The sequence below is a fragment of the Sardina pilchardus genome, chromosome 20 (assembly GCF_963854185.1).
Source record: "Sardina pilchardus chromosome 20, fSarPil1.1, whole genome shotgun sequence".
NCBI classification, from domain to species: domain Eukaryota; kingdom Metazoa; phylum Chordata; class Actinopteri; order Clupeiformes; family Clupeidae; genus Sardina; species Sardina pilchardus.
In genome coordinates, this window is record NC_085013.1 from 13,033,178 (window position 1) to 13,051,154 (window position 17,977).

General features: G+C 43.6%; 2 protein-coding genes across 3 annotated transcripts in view; one reads left to right on the forward strand and one right to left on the reverse strand.

Annotated features, from left to right (window-relative positions):
- The first annotated feature begins 559 nt into the window (after positions 1-559).
- Positions 560-15,205, forward strand: impg1b (interphotoreceptor matrix proteoglycan 1b). The gene is made up of 14 exons (XM_062523494.1): positions 560-659; positions 1,244-1,410; positions 1,501-1,532; positions 1,751-1,791; positions 1,903-1,946; positions 2,395-2,547; positions 3,217-3,275; positions 3,587-3,762; positions 3,858-4,085; positions 4,410-5,239; positions 10,710-10,929; positions 11,511-11,721; positions 13,462-13,545; positions 14,512-15,205. The coding sequence occupies exons 1-13, from the start codon at positions 560-562 to the stop codon at positions 13,499-13,501; spliced, it is 2,301 nt and encodes a 766-aa protein (XP_062379478.1). The 3' UTR covers positions 13,502-13,545; positions 14,512-15,205.
- Positions 15,206-15,683: 478 nt separating this feature from the next.
- The window catches only part of myo6b (myosin VIb), a 39,996-nt gene continuing 37,702 nt past the window's right edge, over positions 15,684-17,977 (reverse strand). For both annotated transcript variants that reach the window (XM_062522943.1, XM_062522942.1), the window contains one exon: positions 15,684-17,757. In XM_062522943.1, the coding sequence (XP_062378927.1) occupies positions 17,558-17,757 (200 nt within the window). In that variant the 3' untranslated portion in view covers positions 15,684-17,557. The remainder of the gene's footprint in view (positions 17,758-17,977) is intronic.

Here is a 17,977-nt window from a genome sequence, read left to right on the forward strand (position 1 = left end):
CACATTACACTTGCATTTACACTTTATTATATGACATTTGAGATTAAATGGCAGATATAGTCAAACAGCCTTACATAGGCCTACTGTAATTGCAATATAACTGTAGTGATTCACTAAAATGATGATAGTCTCCTCACAGAGCTCATTAATGGAGGGCACCATCATGAACACTTTTAAAAGGCTTTGACTGTTTTGACACCACTCACTTAAACAGACCTATGGTTGTTCTGTCTGTTCTGTAGTGTACAGTAGGCTTCTTAACATCTGCTATGGTGGTATTACAACAGATCGTGAGCTCTTCCGGCTCTAATCCTATTAAATGAACATTGTATACAAACATACTTTCACGTGATCACCCAAAAAGATTCACAACTGTTTGTTTATTTGGCACTCTTACACAGACTCACCTTGGCCACTCTTATTTTTTTTTTAAGACACCGACAGTCAAGATTTGTCAGGGTTCAGGAACGTGAAATACAGACACTTCCTGGAAACGTTACGGCCCGTCGTTAAACGGACCTCGGGCGATACGGCAGTGCACGATCTGAGGACCACGAGGATGAAGAGGTCCACTGTTTTCAGCACCGGGGTGAAAGTGTGTCCACAGGAGACCATGTCGGAGGTCATAGCCAGCCACCGCGCCTACTACAGGATGAGAGGTAAACCAGTCCCACTGGGAACCGTGGAACCATTATCTCATTTATGAGATCAATTAGTTAGGGGTCACAAACGTGTGGAGAATCAAACAGAGGCAAGAGGAAAGGCAGAGAAACCAAGTGAAGATATAGAAAAAAGAGCTACACCACAACAAAACCCCTATCTCGAATTTTAGCCTGTAGCCTATTGATAAATATGCCTCTGCTTTGATGTAGCTTTGGCTCAGTGCTTTTAGTTTTGAGGCTTAGATGAAACAGATTTGCTCTTTTTGAATCTCATAGCTGAAAAAGCCTCAGTATTGTGCTAGAATGAACAGCAATCATTTTGAAGCAAATTGGTACAAAAGTGATGTGTGCGTGTGCGTGTGCGTGTGTGTGTGTGTGTGTGTGTGTGTGTGTGTGTGTGTGTGTGTGTGAGAGAGAGAGAGAGAGAGAAAAATAATGATGAAGTAGCTAAAATTATTGCTGATGCCATTCTGTACCACACCATAAACAGTTAGCACTAGCAGTCCACATTCTGAGAACGATTCAAAGATGCATAAAAGCCATTGACAAAAAACTGAAGAGAGATGTGTCTCATTGCGCAGTGTGTCAGGAGGCGGTGTGGGAGGCGTTCCAGATCTTTCTGGACAGAGTCCCTGACACCATCGAGTACCATCAGTGGGTGGAGGCCTGTCAAAGGGACTCTCTCTGCGTAGATGACCTGGCCAGAAACTTCAGCAGCAACCAGGAGCATCTCGACATGGTTGCAAAGGTGAGGACCTTGGCTGACACAGTGTGAAACACAGAGTTTTACTGTGGCATGATAATGGATTACACTTAACAATGTTGTTGTCCTCCACAGAGGGTGAATCCCACAGAGCTCCACCTGGAAAGGTAAAGAACAGAATTAATTGAATCAAACTGGGGGGGAAAGTCTTTCACACTGATATTTTGAAGTCAAGGTTACTGAAATAGTGAAGTGCAAAATACATGCTCTGATGAAGTCGTTTGGTACTTAAATGTCCACACACCACATTAAAAATACTAAAATAGTGTTTTAAAGAAGTGAAATAGCACAATGTATGTGTAATAACTTTTTCTCCTTATACCAGTGGCTTTCCTTTGGCAACACACACGCCGGGTGGAGATAAGTGTGAGTCATCATCAGCCTTTACTGAAAGCAGCTGCTAAAATGAAAGAAAGAATTCTCTCTCTCTCTTCAGGCTGTAACATTACTAATGTCTGGCTCATTACTACCTCACAGGTTCAAAGACTGCCGCCAAGCTAGTGATCATTGGAAGTGAAGAGGTGAGGCTGATACTCTGAGTTTCAAAGCCCAAGCTGTGGAGTGAATCACCCTTTCAAAGTGGAACAAGACTTTTGATGTGTTTGCCAATCATGACATAAAGTTAACATGGGATGAACAAAAGATTTAAGATTTTTTTAAAAAATGAAGGAAATTGATTTCCAGAAATTTTCCAAAATGTGCCTACAGTTATGCCTGTGGACAAATCCTTAAAACTAATCACCACTCCCTCCAGCGCTGTTTCAGTTAGCCTGTTAGCAATGTCCTGTGGGGTTGCGACTAGTTGGCCAATCCTCCTGTAATGCAGTTACCGTGGCAGCTGAGGTCATGCCCACTGACTGGGCCAGTGGCCTTATTGCCCCACCGTGCCAGGTCTGTGGGCAAGGCCAAAAGGTTGTGTCATGGTTCCACTTCCAATCCAATCACCCTGTCTCTCACTCTGTCTCTCAGACAACAGAGACTCTAAACGTCATTCCCGAGGAGGTGGAAGAGCAGATCATCGTGGAGTTCAGTGTGACTATATTGGAACCAGGCTATAGTGAGCTTCTGGCTGACCCTGACACCCCCCAGTACCACGACATAACACAGACCCTCAAAGAGCAGGTAAGCTCTTCAGATCTGATGAGTTGGGATTACACTCAGACATCCCCTATAGGCAGCCTTTGTTTTAGTCCACATCCAAGGACAATACAAATGGCCTCTAGCCAGAGTCCTCACATTCTTTGTGTGTTCAATCAAAATATCCTCTGTTTCCCAATGAATTTTGCATGCCTTGCGCTGTGCGGCAATAACTCTGGAACAGAGTAAATCTTCCCCAATAAATAGTTGGGAGGATCTGTTGTAAAAGCTGTTGTATTTAGAGCTTTGACTGCAAATGCATGGATTTGTTCAACCAAATTCTTAGCTCGGGTTTTAATTTGGGTCAAAAGAGTCAAAATATGATAAAGCCGACTAAAGCATTGGGCAACTTCAAAAGCCTGCTGCCAATTTGTACAATGTGATTATGGCTATGCATGATAATGAGGAAATATTTCTGATTGATTAAATATTTTATCCAAGGCATTGTTTTGTACAAAGGTCATGGGCATGCAAATACCAGAGGAAACAAACTGAGAGGCTTTATTTCACACCAGAATGCCATTGTTAAATTGAAGCATGTTTGCTGCAGTTATCAAAAGGATTAGCAAAGTGAAGTGCTTTAATCAAGCAAGACTGTTTAATTGAATACACACGTAACATTAGGACTATTTTGTTTTGTTTATTCTCCCATAGATGGTACATATCTTGGACAAACTTCCTGGATTTAAAGAGATTCGGATGTTGGGATTTCGGTGGGTTTTTAACTCTGAAAGTTCACTGATATTCCCCTCCATTGAGTCAGCAAATTGCCGTTTCACACAAACGGCTTCCTTCTTAAATGAACAGATTGGTAGTGAAAGTGCCTTAGGAATGGATGCACACAAATTGTATTCATAGTGCCACAGTAGTTCCCCTCAATACATTATTATTTGGACAGACCAATTGTCAAACATCATAACCACATGGTATGGGGTTAATTAGGGCATGTTCTTTCATGTCGTTGCCGTTAGTCAGTGCTAATTGAGCTCCCTTCTCCTCTGCTGGCCACCCTTTTGTTTATTAGGCCCGAGGATGTCTCTGTGCATTACGCTGTGGTGTTTGAGAACGGCCACCCCACTGAGCCAGGCGGAGAAGTGGCGGAGCCCCCCACTGAAATGGACTTGAGGCAACTGGTAGCCAAGGCCCTGAGCGAGGACACGTCGCTCCCGGTGGACATCCTCTCACTCAGTTTTGGCTCAGGTAAGGTGTTTAACTTTAGGATACACAAGCAGGCGTTGTGCTGTATTAAATGCTATGTTATCGAATTAGCTACACCCCCCAATATCTGTTTCCAGACTCCGCACCCACTCAGCGAGGAGAAGAACAGGGGGCAGCCGAGGACACAGCTGCCCCTGATGATGGTGGTGAAGTAATCCCTGAAGATGTCATGGAGCCTCCTGCAACGACCCCCTTAACGGTCACGGAGCACCCCCCTACTGAGGCAATCAGAGTCCCAGAGCTGGAGGACACAGAGGGGGACTCGGAGCTCGAGAATCTCATGCCTGCTGAACAGGAAATAGAAGGTAGAATTCCTACAGTATTTAAATCAATGCTGCCCCTGAGATGTACCCCAGATGTTGATGAAACATAGCATAGGACGTGCTTGTTAATCTGACGGAGATGTCAAAATCTGGATCAATGAAATGGATTCAGTTTGACAGTATATAATGTAGGGCTTGGTGATAATGAAACTATTATTTAGTCTAATATATCTAATATCTTGTATGTCTGTGTTCATCTGTGCCAGGTGAATATTTTTCTTCTCTGAAAATGTCAATGAAACTGAAATATCAATGTCTCTTGCGTTGTGATTGAGCAGTGTCTGATGCATTCATGTGTTTCCCAAGGAGTTGATATGACACCTGAGGATGCCTTACCACAAGACTTGGAACCTATGGAGTTGGACGATACTGAAGTAGTACTCGAAGCAGCAACTGTCCCTCCCTCTGGGGGTGCCGTGATGGAGACAGGTGCCACCACCATAGAGTCTGTGCAGACAGAATCCACCATTCTATCACCATCGGCCATCCAACCCAGCGAGGAACCTACAGACACTCCTGCCACATCTGCATCTATAGAAACCGTCGAGGCACCTGCAGTAACTGACACAATCGAGTCGGTGGAACCAGTAGAGGCTCCTTCTGTGCCAACTAGTCTTGAGCCTGTAGAACCAGTAGAAGCTCCCTCAGTCCCTAGCACGCCTGAGCCTGACCTGCCCATGGACGTCCCTGCTGTTGAGACAACGATACAACCAGTTGGACCAGTAGAGATCCCCCCTGAACCCACAGTCTTAGAACCTGTAGAGCCCATAGAGGTCCCCTCGGAACCCAGCTCCACCGCTGACACTGGAACCCCAGCCGTTCCACTACCAGAAGAGGAGGGCCAGGAAGTTCCTCCAAAGGTGGAAGTCCTGGAGAACGAGCAGGGCATGCAAGAAGACCGGGAACAGACTGAGATGTTGGACTACAGCAGCGGGGACGCCCCCGAGTCCAACGAGACTGTGACTGCACCTCCACAACTCAGACTCTTGACTACGCCGTCCATGGTAGCCTCCAACCAGGCCAATGATCTGGTGGTGTTCTTTAGCTTAAGAGTGACTAACATGATTTTTTCTGAGGACCTGTTCGACAAGAGCTCCCCCGAGTACAAATCCCTGGAGAACACATTCCTTGAGCTGGTAGGTAAACATATTTATGTGATTCCTATCATTTGCCTGCATGCCTTTATCCTGCTGTTAAATGCTTAGCACCAGGCTCATGTGAATGAAACAAGCCAAAAAGAACAAGTCATTGGATATTTTTGTCATGGAAATGACACTTTATTTGTTTTTCTTTTTTGTTTTTTTTTTGTTGTTGTTGTTTTTTTAAGGGATTTTTTATACCTCTTCCGTGATTAAATTATTAAATTAAGGGTGCTGATGTATATTTTTTGAAAACTTATTTTTGTATCTGAAGACATGCAAAGGTGATGTATACTGCATGTATACAGAATTCAATGGATATCATGCAGATTTAAGTAAACAAATAATATACAGTAACATGTGAAACTGCTGGTTAAATTGTCTTTCAACTAGAGACAGTTGCCTGATCGTGAGGAAACTCCAACTCCTGAAGCGTCTACTAAGCCGGAAACTGGGAGGACATTAGCCTCAATACCGGTATCTCCACTGGAGGGGTTTTGCCAATCTCTCTAGAATTACTGTAGTTTATCTAGAGGCTTACAACTTTATTTTTTAACAACTTAACTTTTCTAGTGCAACTGATTCTTTAACAGTTTCCACAGACATGGAAGTAATTAACCATCATCTTAAATGTTGTCCATGTCTATACATGTTTGTCCATAACTAACCACCAGTCCCCGCACTAAAATTTCTTATCAAACATCAAGCATGCACATTCAGATATGGATGAATTTGCGTGTCCGTTGCATTTTGGCTCATTGTTCTCCTTGTTGCGATATGTACTGTATTGTGCCTTAATCTTGTGTGCTCTCCGCATGTTGTTGCTTTTCTGGAACTCCTTCTCTTGTTACGGTGTATGTGTGCAGTACTGTATGTCAGTAGGCTACTTCAGCTTGTGCTGCTGAGGATCTCTGGTAGGGTAGGGTTACTGTAGGTCTCCCATTTATGAATGGCACAGTAGCTTATAATCCTTTGATATGAACCTCTTAGTCTTGATTGAGGAGATTGGAAGCCACAAAGCCAAAGACTACTAATAGGCTCATTCCATTCTGTTGTTTGTCTGAAACGGCGTCAGTCAGCCACAATGGTACAATGTCTCTTTTGTGAAGTGTTTGTTTGCATTGTATGCTTTTTTACATGGATTCCAATAAACCTCTGAACTTCCTGCATAATGGTTAATGGTGAAATGAGTTCAGTCTCAGAGTGTCTGGAGAGGCAGGAAGGGGGGGGGGGTGTTAACAGATACTCTGGACGTGTAGCTAATTCTATAATTTGTTTCAAGCTGTGGGTACTTCAGCACTGTGGTGTACAAGATGAAAAGTCTCCCTTGCAAGAGAGCTCCTGCTATGAGTTTGATGGAGACGGCAAATTGCATCAGTAGTTTGATCAAGACATTAAGAGCATTTAAGCTGTAAAGGCACAATGCGTTTTCCGGTGTCATGAAGATTTTCTGAACACTGTTGGGTTTCTGCGGAACCAACTTAGAATGGAAGACTAAGGGTAGTCTGAATCAGGTGACAATCTACACGCTATGCCTTGCTGTTGAGTGACTAACTAAGAGGCTTTAGGTAATGCTGATTTGTATAAGCTCTCTGCATGTTTTACATGAACACTATGGGTGATTCCTATCAACTTAGGGCCAGTGTGGTCGTACACGTGCAAGAGGGTGTGTGTGTGTGTGTGTGTGTGTGTGTGTGTGTGTGTGTGTGTGTGTGTGTGTGTGTGTGTGTGTGTGTGTGTGTGTGTGTGTGTGAGAGCGTGTGTGTGTGTGTGTGTGTGAGAGCGTGTGTGTGTGAGAGCGTGTGTGAGAGCGTGTGTGTGTCTGCGTGTGTGTGTGTGAGAGCGTGTGTGTGTCTGCGTGTGTGTGTCTGCGTGTGTGTGTCTGCGTGTGTGTGTGTGTGTGTGTGTGTGTGTGTGTGTGTGTGTGTGAGAGAGCGTGTGTGTGTGTGTGAGAGAGCGTGTGTGTGTGTGTGTGAGAGCGTGTGTGTGTGAGAGCGTGTGTGAGAGCGTGTGTGTGTCTGCGTGTGTGTGTGTGAGAGCGTGTGTGTGTCTGCGTGTGTGTGTCTGCGTGTGTGTGTCTGCGTGTGTGTGTCTGCGTATGTGTGTCTGCGTGTGTGTGTGTGAGAGCGTGTGTGTGTCTGCGTGTGTGAGAGTGCGTGTGTGTGTGTGTGTGTGTGGGTGTATGCTTGAGTGGTCAGACCTGTGTTTAGTCAGATATGTACTACATGGCATTATTGCTATAGCAGAATATGTCAATGATGTGAATTCAAACATAATGTCCACATGCTGCTGCATTTCGTTTGTGGTTGTTGTTGTTGTTGTTGTTATTCTTGAACTGCATAGAGAATTGCCACATTCCTGCTATGCTCCAGACAATAAGAAAGAGTGTACTGTATTGTGTTCACACTGGTTTAAGTATATTTAGTGTATGAAATGATCTTTATTAACATGGTCACACTTGTGGCAGAAGAATGCTTTCACAACATTCATGAGAATTTGCCAAATGTCCAAACTGACAGGCTGGTGGAGAACAATCTTTAGGAATTGTTCATGTTTATGCTTATCGTCCTTAGCAGATATTTTGGTCCAAATGTGGGCAGACATGTGGTCAGTGACCTTTGGAAAAAGATATTTTAGTGTTGTTGATTCTCCATTTCCAATTATAAATGGTTGCGCAAACCAATGATCACATTTCACAAATACAAGGTTATGTAAAAGTAAAAGTAATATTTAAGTATACCACCTCAGTAAAAGTCTTAATGTATCTATTATTTGCAGTACTTAAGTATGACAATAAGCACATTATAAAACTTAAGTACTGAAAGTCATAGTCCAAAGTAGGCTACTAGTAAAAACTGTGTCAACTCTCTCCCTTCACTATGCTTTTAATGAAAAAGAAAGCAGTCAGAACTTTGGATAGGCTATTAAGTTCATGCAGCACCTTAAAACTTGGTGCCTACACTTCATACACAATGTCTTTGAAGCCTGAACAAAGGTATGGCTGGCATTCATTTTTCACTGCTGGTTCCTTTTATAGGCCTATAATGAAGTGTATCCAACATGTTTACAGCTACATCACACTCCATAAACATGCTTTGCCTAAACAAAAGTGATATTAATGAAAAACAAACAGTTAGAATTTTCTTTTAATTAAGCTCCTTAGCCCACATAGGCCTTGGCTATGTCTTAGCTGTATTTGCTTTAACTCTGTCACTCTGTCTTCATTCATTGCTGTGTCCCGTGGTGATATCAGGTCAGAAAATCTTGGGGTGGCAAATAGCTATAATATTTTGGCCTACTCTCTACTTAATGCTGCAAATGAAAATTTAGTAGAGTTAAAGTACACATTTCATTTATAAAAATGTAGTAACGTAAAAGTAGGAGGGAAAATAAAAACTCATGTAAAGTACAGATACTCCCCGTTCATACTTAAGTAACGCACTTAAGTATTTCTACTTAGTTGCTTTACATCTCTGCTGGTAAGTACACAGTATAGAACACCTCAGTAGATAGCCATTAGCATAGTGTATCCAGTGCCAAATGACAGGGCTACTGAAACGGCTTCAACTATCAGAATTTGGACATTAAACTGAAACCATATAGATATTGTTAATCAATACTCAATAGTAGCACAGGCAGCCAAATCATGGATCCATTATATTTGAAACAAACATGCCAACACGATATGATTGTTACCCATACATGAGCCCTTAAACTCTGGCACTTCTCAGAGAGGAACACTGTCTTTGATTTATTTCTCTATTGTAGGCAGTTCAGTAGATGTACTGAACAGATTCCCTTGGGCCTAATTGACATACCCCTCCCTTACCCCTGTCTCTACTGGTTTGTGTTGCAACCAATATAATTGGATATGGAGATTTAAATGGCTCGGGGTGACACAAAGCAAGATGATTCCATCATGGAGTTAATGTAATCATTTCATCTTAACGTCTTAACACAAGTACAGGACTGTATCATCTGGGAGTCAAACCAACAACCAGTAGATACAAGTGTAACCTAGGACTGGTATGGCCAATAGGCCGTGACTGTTGTGTGGCCGAGTGATAACACTATAACACTACGGTGTGTTTTTGGTTCCTCGTGTGTTGTGCTTGTGTGGCCTTAGGAGTAAAATGCCATGGTGACTCCTTCTAAAAAAAACCTGGATGCAAAGGTGCAAACGTATGCCCAGCCAATTATTTCAGCCACTGGTTTGCTAGCTTAGCCCTTACTGGGAGACACAGCGTTCTTCGTGGGGGTGCATTACATCTATAGTGAGTTGGCGGCCAGCCGAGAGGTGAGAAGTGCACCTGGAGTGGCAGATCAGGCCGTAATGCCTCTTATCTCCTCGCATACAGATATGGGCGCTCTGCACTAAGACATTCTAATCCGCTACTCCACCTTTTGAAGAGGGTGTGCTAAAAGCATAGCAGCCCTCTGATCCTCAAACACCATTATGTAAACAAATGTCAAGCGCAGCGGTGTGGCTAGACTGTATTTTTTATTTAGGGCTGTTGTTTGTCTTGACATTTTGAGAATGTTTTTGAGAGCATGTTTGTAAGTTAGGGCACTCATTGTAACATGGGGAAGAGGAAAGAACTTGTTGGAATGCAGGTGCACCTTTTTTAGGTCCCAGAAACGATTAAACCCTAATGTTTGGGTACAGCTGCACGAGACCCCAGCTTAATGTAATGTGGTGTTGAGTGACCTTTTCAGTGTGATCTTAATTGAAAGGTGAGAGTATTCTCCACAGCACTGTAGACATGGTAGCTTGAGGCAGAGGGGTGGCAAATCGATGTCTTAAAACCACACCACCTTGGCTTTTGTGTTTCAGAATCTTACATTCTACATGAATTCAAGGACTCTGAGACACTAGCAAACCTTGCAGCCTTGGGTTTCAGATTGATTGAAGTGTTTGGTGTTTCAGCGGGTTGGAGAGGTGATCCTGGAAGACACTGCTTTGTTCCCAGTTTGGCAAGGCCAAACAAATGATTGTGCACCTGAATCAAAAAAGAGTTTGAGATTCAGTCAATTAAAGAAAATTGATCACTTCCATTGTCCTCGTGTTGAATGGAATCACCTATCCAGCCTGCATTGTGTCTGTGCATTTAACCTCCAATAACCATTTTCTTCTAGTACTAACTTATGAATGGTAACAGTTCATAGTAAAACATTTGTGACATCTGACTTTGACATTGTGACATTGTCATTGTGACGTTGAACTGTACAAATGAAACGTTGACAAAATCATCCTCTTTGCCTATCATTTTTAAAGTCCAATATCATGATGATTACTTGTGACTTTGCTTTGAACCATAGAAAATATTTACCAAAAACTTTTTTTTGATCCAAATTGCTTTTTTGGCGAGAGTGGCTTTGATGAGAGAGGATGATTCAACACTCCGACATGCCGGGCGACTGTACTGACTCATTTCCCTCCCTTCCTTCTCCTCTCCTCCTCCCACAGCTTCTGCCATATCTGCAATCAAATCTGACAGGATTCAAAGAGCTTGAGATCCTCAACTTCAGGAACGGCAGCGTGGTGGTGAATAGCAAGATGAAACTGGAGAAGCCGGTGCCCTACAACGTCACGGAGGCAGTGACCTGCGTACTGGAGGAGTTCTGCAATGCCGCATCCAAGCGGCTCGACCTGGAGATCGACAGCGGCTCTCTGGATGTCGAGGCGGGTAGGGTGCATAGTCATTAGCCTTCTTTTCCTGAAATTGTATGAGATATACAGTAGATGCTTAAGTGTTGTGATTTTGTGGATTTCAAGAAAGGCATTTGCAAGTTTATTGCGAATGCAATATTACTGTAATTATAGCTGATAGATGACATAATGTATCTTTACCACGGCCTAGAATTTTCTGTGATCTCAGATCATTTCAGTGCTTCAAATTTCATATTTTTATATGTCACGTAAATCCAGAGTGGCACAGATGTGATGAAAAATGCTTAGAGTCAAAGTTCTTCCATTGGTGGTTGTGAAATGTTAATATTCTCTGGCATCATGGCTCAGTGCCTCACCTATGGTCCGAGTTTTCCTACTCGCCTAATGAAGCCCCAGTTTAAAACTGTCACTCCCATCCATCAAAATGCCCTTGAGTGCTCCCCTGCCCACCCTCCCCGAGTACCCTGGGAGAAAGTGAGGGAGGTGGTGTGTGTGTGTGTGTGTGTGTGTGTGTGTGTGTGTGTGTGTGGGAGGGGGGGGGGTCTCCCTTTGACAGGCATGCAAACATGTCATAACCACTACCCTCCTGCTGTCCAGCGGACCACGCGGACCCGTGCAAGTTTATGGCGTGTAACGACTTCTCCCGCTGCGTGGTCAACACGTGGTCCATGGAGGCCGAGTGCCTGTGCGACCCGGGCTACAGCATGGTGGACGGCCTGCCCTGCCAGAGCACCTGCGCGCTGGAGCCCGACTACTGCCTGAACGACGGCCAGTGCGAGATCATCGCCGGGCACGGCGCCACCTGCAGGTACCCTCAGGCCACTCGGCTCCGCCCGGAGCAGTGACCAGCTGGACACTACCTCTGGTTACATTTGTCTTTTGAACACGTTCCTCCGTATTTGTTTTTGTATGTCCCTGTAACTCTTTTTGTTGTTTCTGTCTGAATGTTAATGTGCTGGTGTCTTTACCTGTTTTGCCTTTGTTTTTTAAAAATCCCTGAAGTGATGAATTGAACTGGAGCCAAAGGTGCCCGCAGTAGTAAAAGTGAATCGAGTGAAATCCCTTAAGTCCTGGGATGGGCCATTGTGTGTGACAAACAGTAACTCACGGCACCGCGGCACAGTTCCAGTTGGAGGGCATGTGGCTCCTCCACAGCGGTCCCCTAACTCCCTCCCTGTGTTCTCTTGACCGTTCTAGATGTCCTGTAGGCAAATTCTGGCACTACCACGGGGAGCGCTGCACGGAGCTGGTGTCTCTCCCCATAGACCCACTCCTGCTCGTAGCCTGTCTGGTGGGGGGCCTGGCGCTGGTGTGCGCCATAATAGGCCTGTTGGTCCTCATAAACAAGAAATGTATACGGACCAGAAAGACGGTGACTTTGGTGTAAGCAGGCCTCTTTCTCTTTGCCTTTTTTTTTGTTGTAGAGAATGCCTACGTAGAGTAGGTGTTGCTACTGTACTGTGTTTTGTTTCATTTCAGTATGGATGGTGTTGAAATTCTCGTCTCGTTTATGTTGTAGGCACACTCAGAATGTTTCTCCATATGAGAGCTCAATGAGAGTTAATCCAGTTTTTCAGAGTGACGATGGTGTCTTAACCCAAGTGGCTAGAATACGCTACCCCTTGGGGTCGGAAGCAGGTTCTTCCCAAGTCTCTGAGCAAGGCACCTTTCACTCAGTTGAAAACATACATGTTAGCATCGAGGTAAAGAGTAAAGCTTATTATGTCCACTTGCTCTAACCCTCAAGTCATTTGAGCTGCACCGCTAGGTTTTCGCTACCAAACACTAACACTCTGTCTTGGCCTATGGTGAATTACCATGCACTTTCTTTCCATGCATAGATAAAGACTAGATCAAATGAATGAAATAGCTTTTCACAAGAACCAAATAGATCTATAGAAATCTATACATTCTTCTCAAAAAAGATTTACAGCTAGTATGCACTGGCGTATATGTACTCTTCAAAAGAATGAGGTTTTGATTTATTCTGAACAATATAGATCAGTACCGAAAACAAATAATCCATGCAGCAGTATCCATCGCAGTGCGCCCTATCCAACAATTTACTTGGAGCGTAATGAGATACTGAGAAGAGGTTAAATGTCATTGACAATCAAGTCAACTATATTTTCAATGAGAGTTTTTTCAGTCTCACTAATGACTTGAGTTGAGATGCAGAGGTTCATCTCAGGCTCATCATTGCAGCGTCAGGGCACTCTGACAGTTTAAACGAGGCCCTCCAGTTCAGACATGAAAGATGTCTCAGACGTCTAGGTGTTTTTCCTCCAAAGGAGACTCGAAATTAGACCCATATGGCTCTGCATGGATTGACCTAGAGCTGTAGCAGGTGTGAGCAGTAGCCAGCCTCAGTAATCACCGCCACATCTCTTTGCACCAAACCTAGAGCTCTGCTTGCAGTTAGCGTAGCTACAAAGCCAACTCTGCTTGCTTCTGCTTTGTATCGCTGTAGTGGCTCCGCTTCCTGCTTGAGAGAAGTGTTGTTGTGTAGTTGTGGTGCTGATTGTGCTGTCCTCCGCGCCTTTTCCAGATCCCCAGACAGCTCTACACCACCAGATCCGACAAGCTAGTTTCAGACATAGTCGACTTCCATCACTGCATCCCACACAATGAGGTAAGGCAATGGATACGTGCACTTGTGTTAAAGGGCACCGTACGTTATGATAGGAATAAGGACAATCAAAAGTGATACACACTGATGTATGCTGCAGGGACTGAGAGTAGGCCTATGTTAAAGGCACAGTGTGAGATAGTGTGTGCACCCCACATGCTGGGTGTGGAATGATGTGGACTTTTCCTTTTTGAATCGTTCCCTTCATGTCCTAAAATATACTGTATGCATGTTGTACTGTGAGTCCTAACTGTTAAATATCAAATCACGGACAAACAACATTAGAAGTGGTTAAAGCACTTTTCAGGTTAATTGTAACAAATATAGTAGGCTATATCAGGAGTGCATTCTGGAGAGCTAAATATGTGGCTGTTTAATGACTGGTACGTCTATTATTAAATACAGGATTATTTGTAGATGTGAAAGACACTGGGCTAAGGTAAGAGGGTTAAGATCTGACCTTGTCACGCCCATTAATCAAATATAAAGTTCAATGCCTTTTTATAAACATCAATGAGTAATATGATAAAGTAACTATTTTACATAGAGACTTTACTTCTAATAATAATTACAAATAATATTTCCATAACAAATATTTACAATTCTATCATTTGACTTTTAATCTTTTATCTTTATCTTCAAAAAAAAACATACACAAGTAAATAACCAAAATATTCAAGGTGTGAATAATCAGGCATTCTGACCTTAACAGCTGCGAATGGCATTTTCTCACTCTACTCTTACCCAATCTAACTTTCAGTGAATACGAAACACATTTAGTGACATAATACTGTATGTACTGAGGTCACCCTGTCCACTTGACCCTGCCTATACCAGCTTAATGCAACTAGCATTCACACAGAGCAGCTCAAATCTGTGCTTACACAAATTCCACTCTATATGCATTTCCGTTTAAACTTAAAAACTAATGAGTTCTTAATGTGTTTCTACCTCTGTTTCCTTCAGCAGACATGGAGGATAGACGACGAGTATCGGTCATCTTGTTGCCTTCTGAGGGGAGCTGACAGCGACGGCTTTGAAGTGACTGTTTTATGATGATGGACCTCCGAGGCCACCCTGATTGACAGTGCAATACGGGAACCAAAGGTCTCTGCTGCTCCTGACCGTGTGTGGACTGAGCTGGACCTCTGGCTGAGGGGGACAGGACTTCTGGTCACAGGACAGGACCAACTGGGACTGGAGATTTCACATCAGTAATCGAGGATTCACACTAAAAAAGAATGCAGTTCTAATCCTGAAGTATGTACTGTACACTGGTCTAAAATACTGCTTCAATGCGCTCACATACAGTATGTGTACTGAGGACTAGGAGTGTTGTATCGTGTCATATACCCTTGTCAAAAAGGTTGTTTCTCTTCCCTCACAATGAGGTTGTATACATATTGGATACACTTGCTGGTATCATGACTGGAGACAAGAAGATGTGTAGCTGTCTAGCCTTCTTCAGAGTCCCAAAAATAAGATGAATGTAAAATAAGCTGCTTGTTATTTTTCTTACTTGCCATTTACAGAAGTACTGTACGGTATGTCTTCCTTTTTATGTACCTCAATCATATGCCCATGTATTAAATATCCCCATATAAACGCATATCTAGTGCTATTTAATATCATCCACCCATCTCTCTTGCTCCTCCCAATCACGTGTGGCGATCATCTCATAACCCATTTGAAATGTATGGTGGGATGCTATGAATGATTTTATACTTTTTGTGGCAATAAAATAACTTTTTTTTAATTAAAGTCTGACATTTCTATAACACAGCACACCTGAAAGACATAATGAGGAGTCTTATTTTGGAGTTCTAATAGTTACATTAAAGGATCATTCATATCTGGTGGACTCTTACCACAATGACCTTTAAAACCATGAAGGTGTATACATCACGTGTTTGTTTCAGTGGCAGCCTCTGAATGAAAGCTATTGGACTCAGTGCTTCAGCTCTAGCAGTTAATGTCACAGCTGTCTGGCCCCTGGAGAGTGACTGGTACGGCCTGGCTAATATATAGCTATCGGGAGCAGTCCGCCCAGCTGTTTAAGGTCCACTGCTCTCTCACCAACGCAAGGTCACACAGCTGGGAAGGAGAAGAACATTTGAAATACAGAACAACACGTTGGGAGAAATTATGTTTATTATGATAGCACATTGCGGCCAACAAATGGACACGTCTGGAATGCAATGACCCTCTGCAGTTTGGAACATTAGCTCCGCCTAACCATAAGAGTGACGCGGAATGAGAGAGAAAATGCTGTTTAGTGTGTGGACGACCAATCAATCAGTCATCTTCTGGATGCTGACAACAGCGGCAAGGTTGCATCGCATTGCACCACTACAGGAACTAAGCACATTTACATAATGAAGTAGTGTTTGTGCCACACAGGAGAGATCAAGTATCATAAATAAGCAGCACTGGAGCACAAACAGACCTGAAGAACAGCTCTGCACCGTATCTTAAATTACCTCCGACCAGTCTCATGTTAGTCAAATGATGCTGTACAGTACATTTCAGATTTCCATCACCGTTTACTAGGCATTGAAGAGCACATGATTAGACATCAGTATCATCGCTTGGAACATTGAACTGAATTATGCTTTCATAATCGAATATGTTCTGCCTATACTATAGCTTTCATAGCACTGCAAAAAGCAATCTGCCTTCATCAAAAGGTTACAATTACGTTAAAAACGGTGCTTGTCCCTACTCTGCTCCATATTCTGTCCCATGACTTCTCAGCCAAATGGTCAATGCCTCATATAAATATTCATATGCATTTGAAATAACTCGATTTGCAAACCGCCTAACAGCCTCAGAGAGGAGTATTCTTTCCAGTTCATAACAACGGTGCTTGACGTTTTTTTGCGCATCAACAAACAAGAGCTCCAGAGAGGCAATCTGAGACCTCGCATACAGCGAGACATCACAGCAAATCACTCACTCGAAAGGCTGACTCTCCTCCGCACTTACTGGGGAGAGACTGCTCCTGCTTCCGTCAAATGAGTTGCGCTTTTTTTATTCGCAAAGTACAAAAATCGTGAAGAGAATAAAAAGCAGCAGGTGAATGATGGATAGATTTAGTCTAATAAAGCTGCTAGACTAATAAAAAATTCAGGAATAGAAAGTTTTTGAGACTTTGTGAAGGCAGTTCTACTGCTACAGTTTATCAACTGTTCCAGTCTGACATGCACAGTGTTTCGCTGAGGTGATGTAAGGTCACAAAGTGCATCCTGACTTTTACAAGTGTGGATGCCTGTGTTGTGCTTGTGAAGTGTAAACTTCTCGGCTTTCAAGTGAACTAACAGGTCCAGTTCTGGCCCCAATGTTTCTCTTCGAAAACGAATATTTGGAAAACTACACTGACAGCCGACAAGCGGCCGAGACCTTGTGAGTCAACATGAACAGAACAGCAAAAGGAGACTTAAAGGAGAGTTTGGAGGAGTTCAAACTGAGAGACGCAATTAAAAGCACGGAGTCATTCATCTCTTTACCACAACTAGTCACACAAGACAAATGTTGACACGTTAACAACCATTAGCAGAGTAAGATCCGGAACTTTTCCATAACATAATAACATCAGAAATAGGTACACCACCATTACAATAAGGCCCCAATTTTTATCATGAATTCAAGCATAAGTCATATTTGCATGGGAAAAAAACAGTACAAATCAGAAATTGTCATCTATAAAGTCTCACAGCAAAATCATACAAACAAACAAGAAAGGACAAAAAACAAGAAACATACGCTTTTAAATATGACAACAAAAAAAAAGACAGCTGAGTAGTTAAGAGTTTTCTGCCGGATGCTCAAAGTGCTCTAACTACCCTTGATGGAGTGGATGGATGAGTGGATGGATGGGTGGGTGGGCGGGTGGGTGGTGTAGGGGGTGCTGTTCCCTTTGCGCTGTCTACAGCACAAGATTACCCTAATCGTCCAGAACTAGAGCCGGACAGGAGTGGACGGTGCTCGCGGGGGGCGTGGGGGGGGGAGGCCCTCCTCACTTGAGGAGGTTCTGCAGCTGGGCCGTGGCGTGGGTGGGCCGCGCCTGCTTGCTCTCGATGGCGCTGCGCAGGTACTGGATCCCGCCGCAGCGCTCCCAGATCTCCTCGAACTGCCGGGGCAGGATCTCGGCGCCCCGCTTCCGCGTCAGCCCCGTCTCCTCCAGACTGAGCTCGCACATCTCCATGTCATCCTTTCCTGGAGGGAAGAGGGGGGAAAAATACACACATAACAGGGGGTCAGGAAGTCACCGCGGCTCCTCAGTACGGACTACATACAGTGCACACACAAGGTAACCTTTGAGACCTTTGGAACAGGACATTAAAAATACATGATCCTTCATGAATGTTTCACACACGGAAGGGCCCCTCTTGTAATATTCATATAGAATAAACCCTCTTGAAGCAACAGCTCAAAG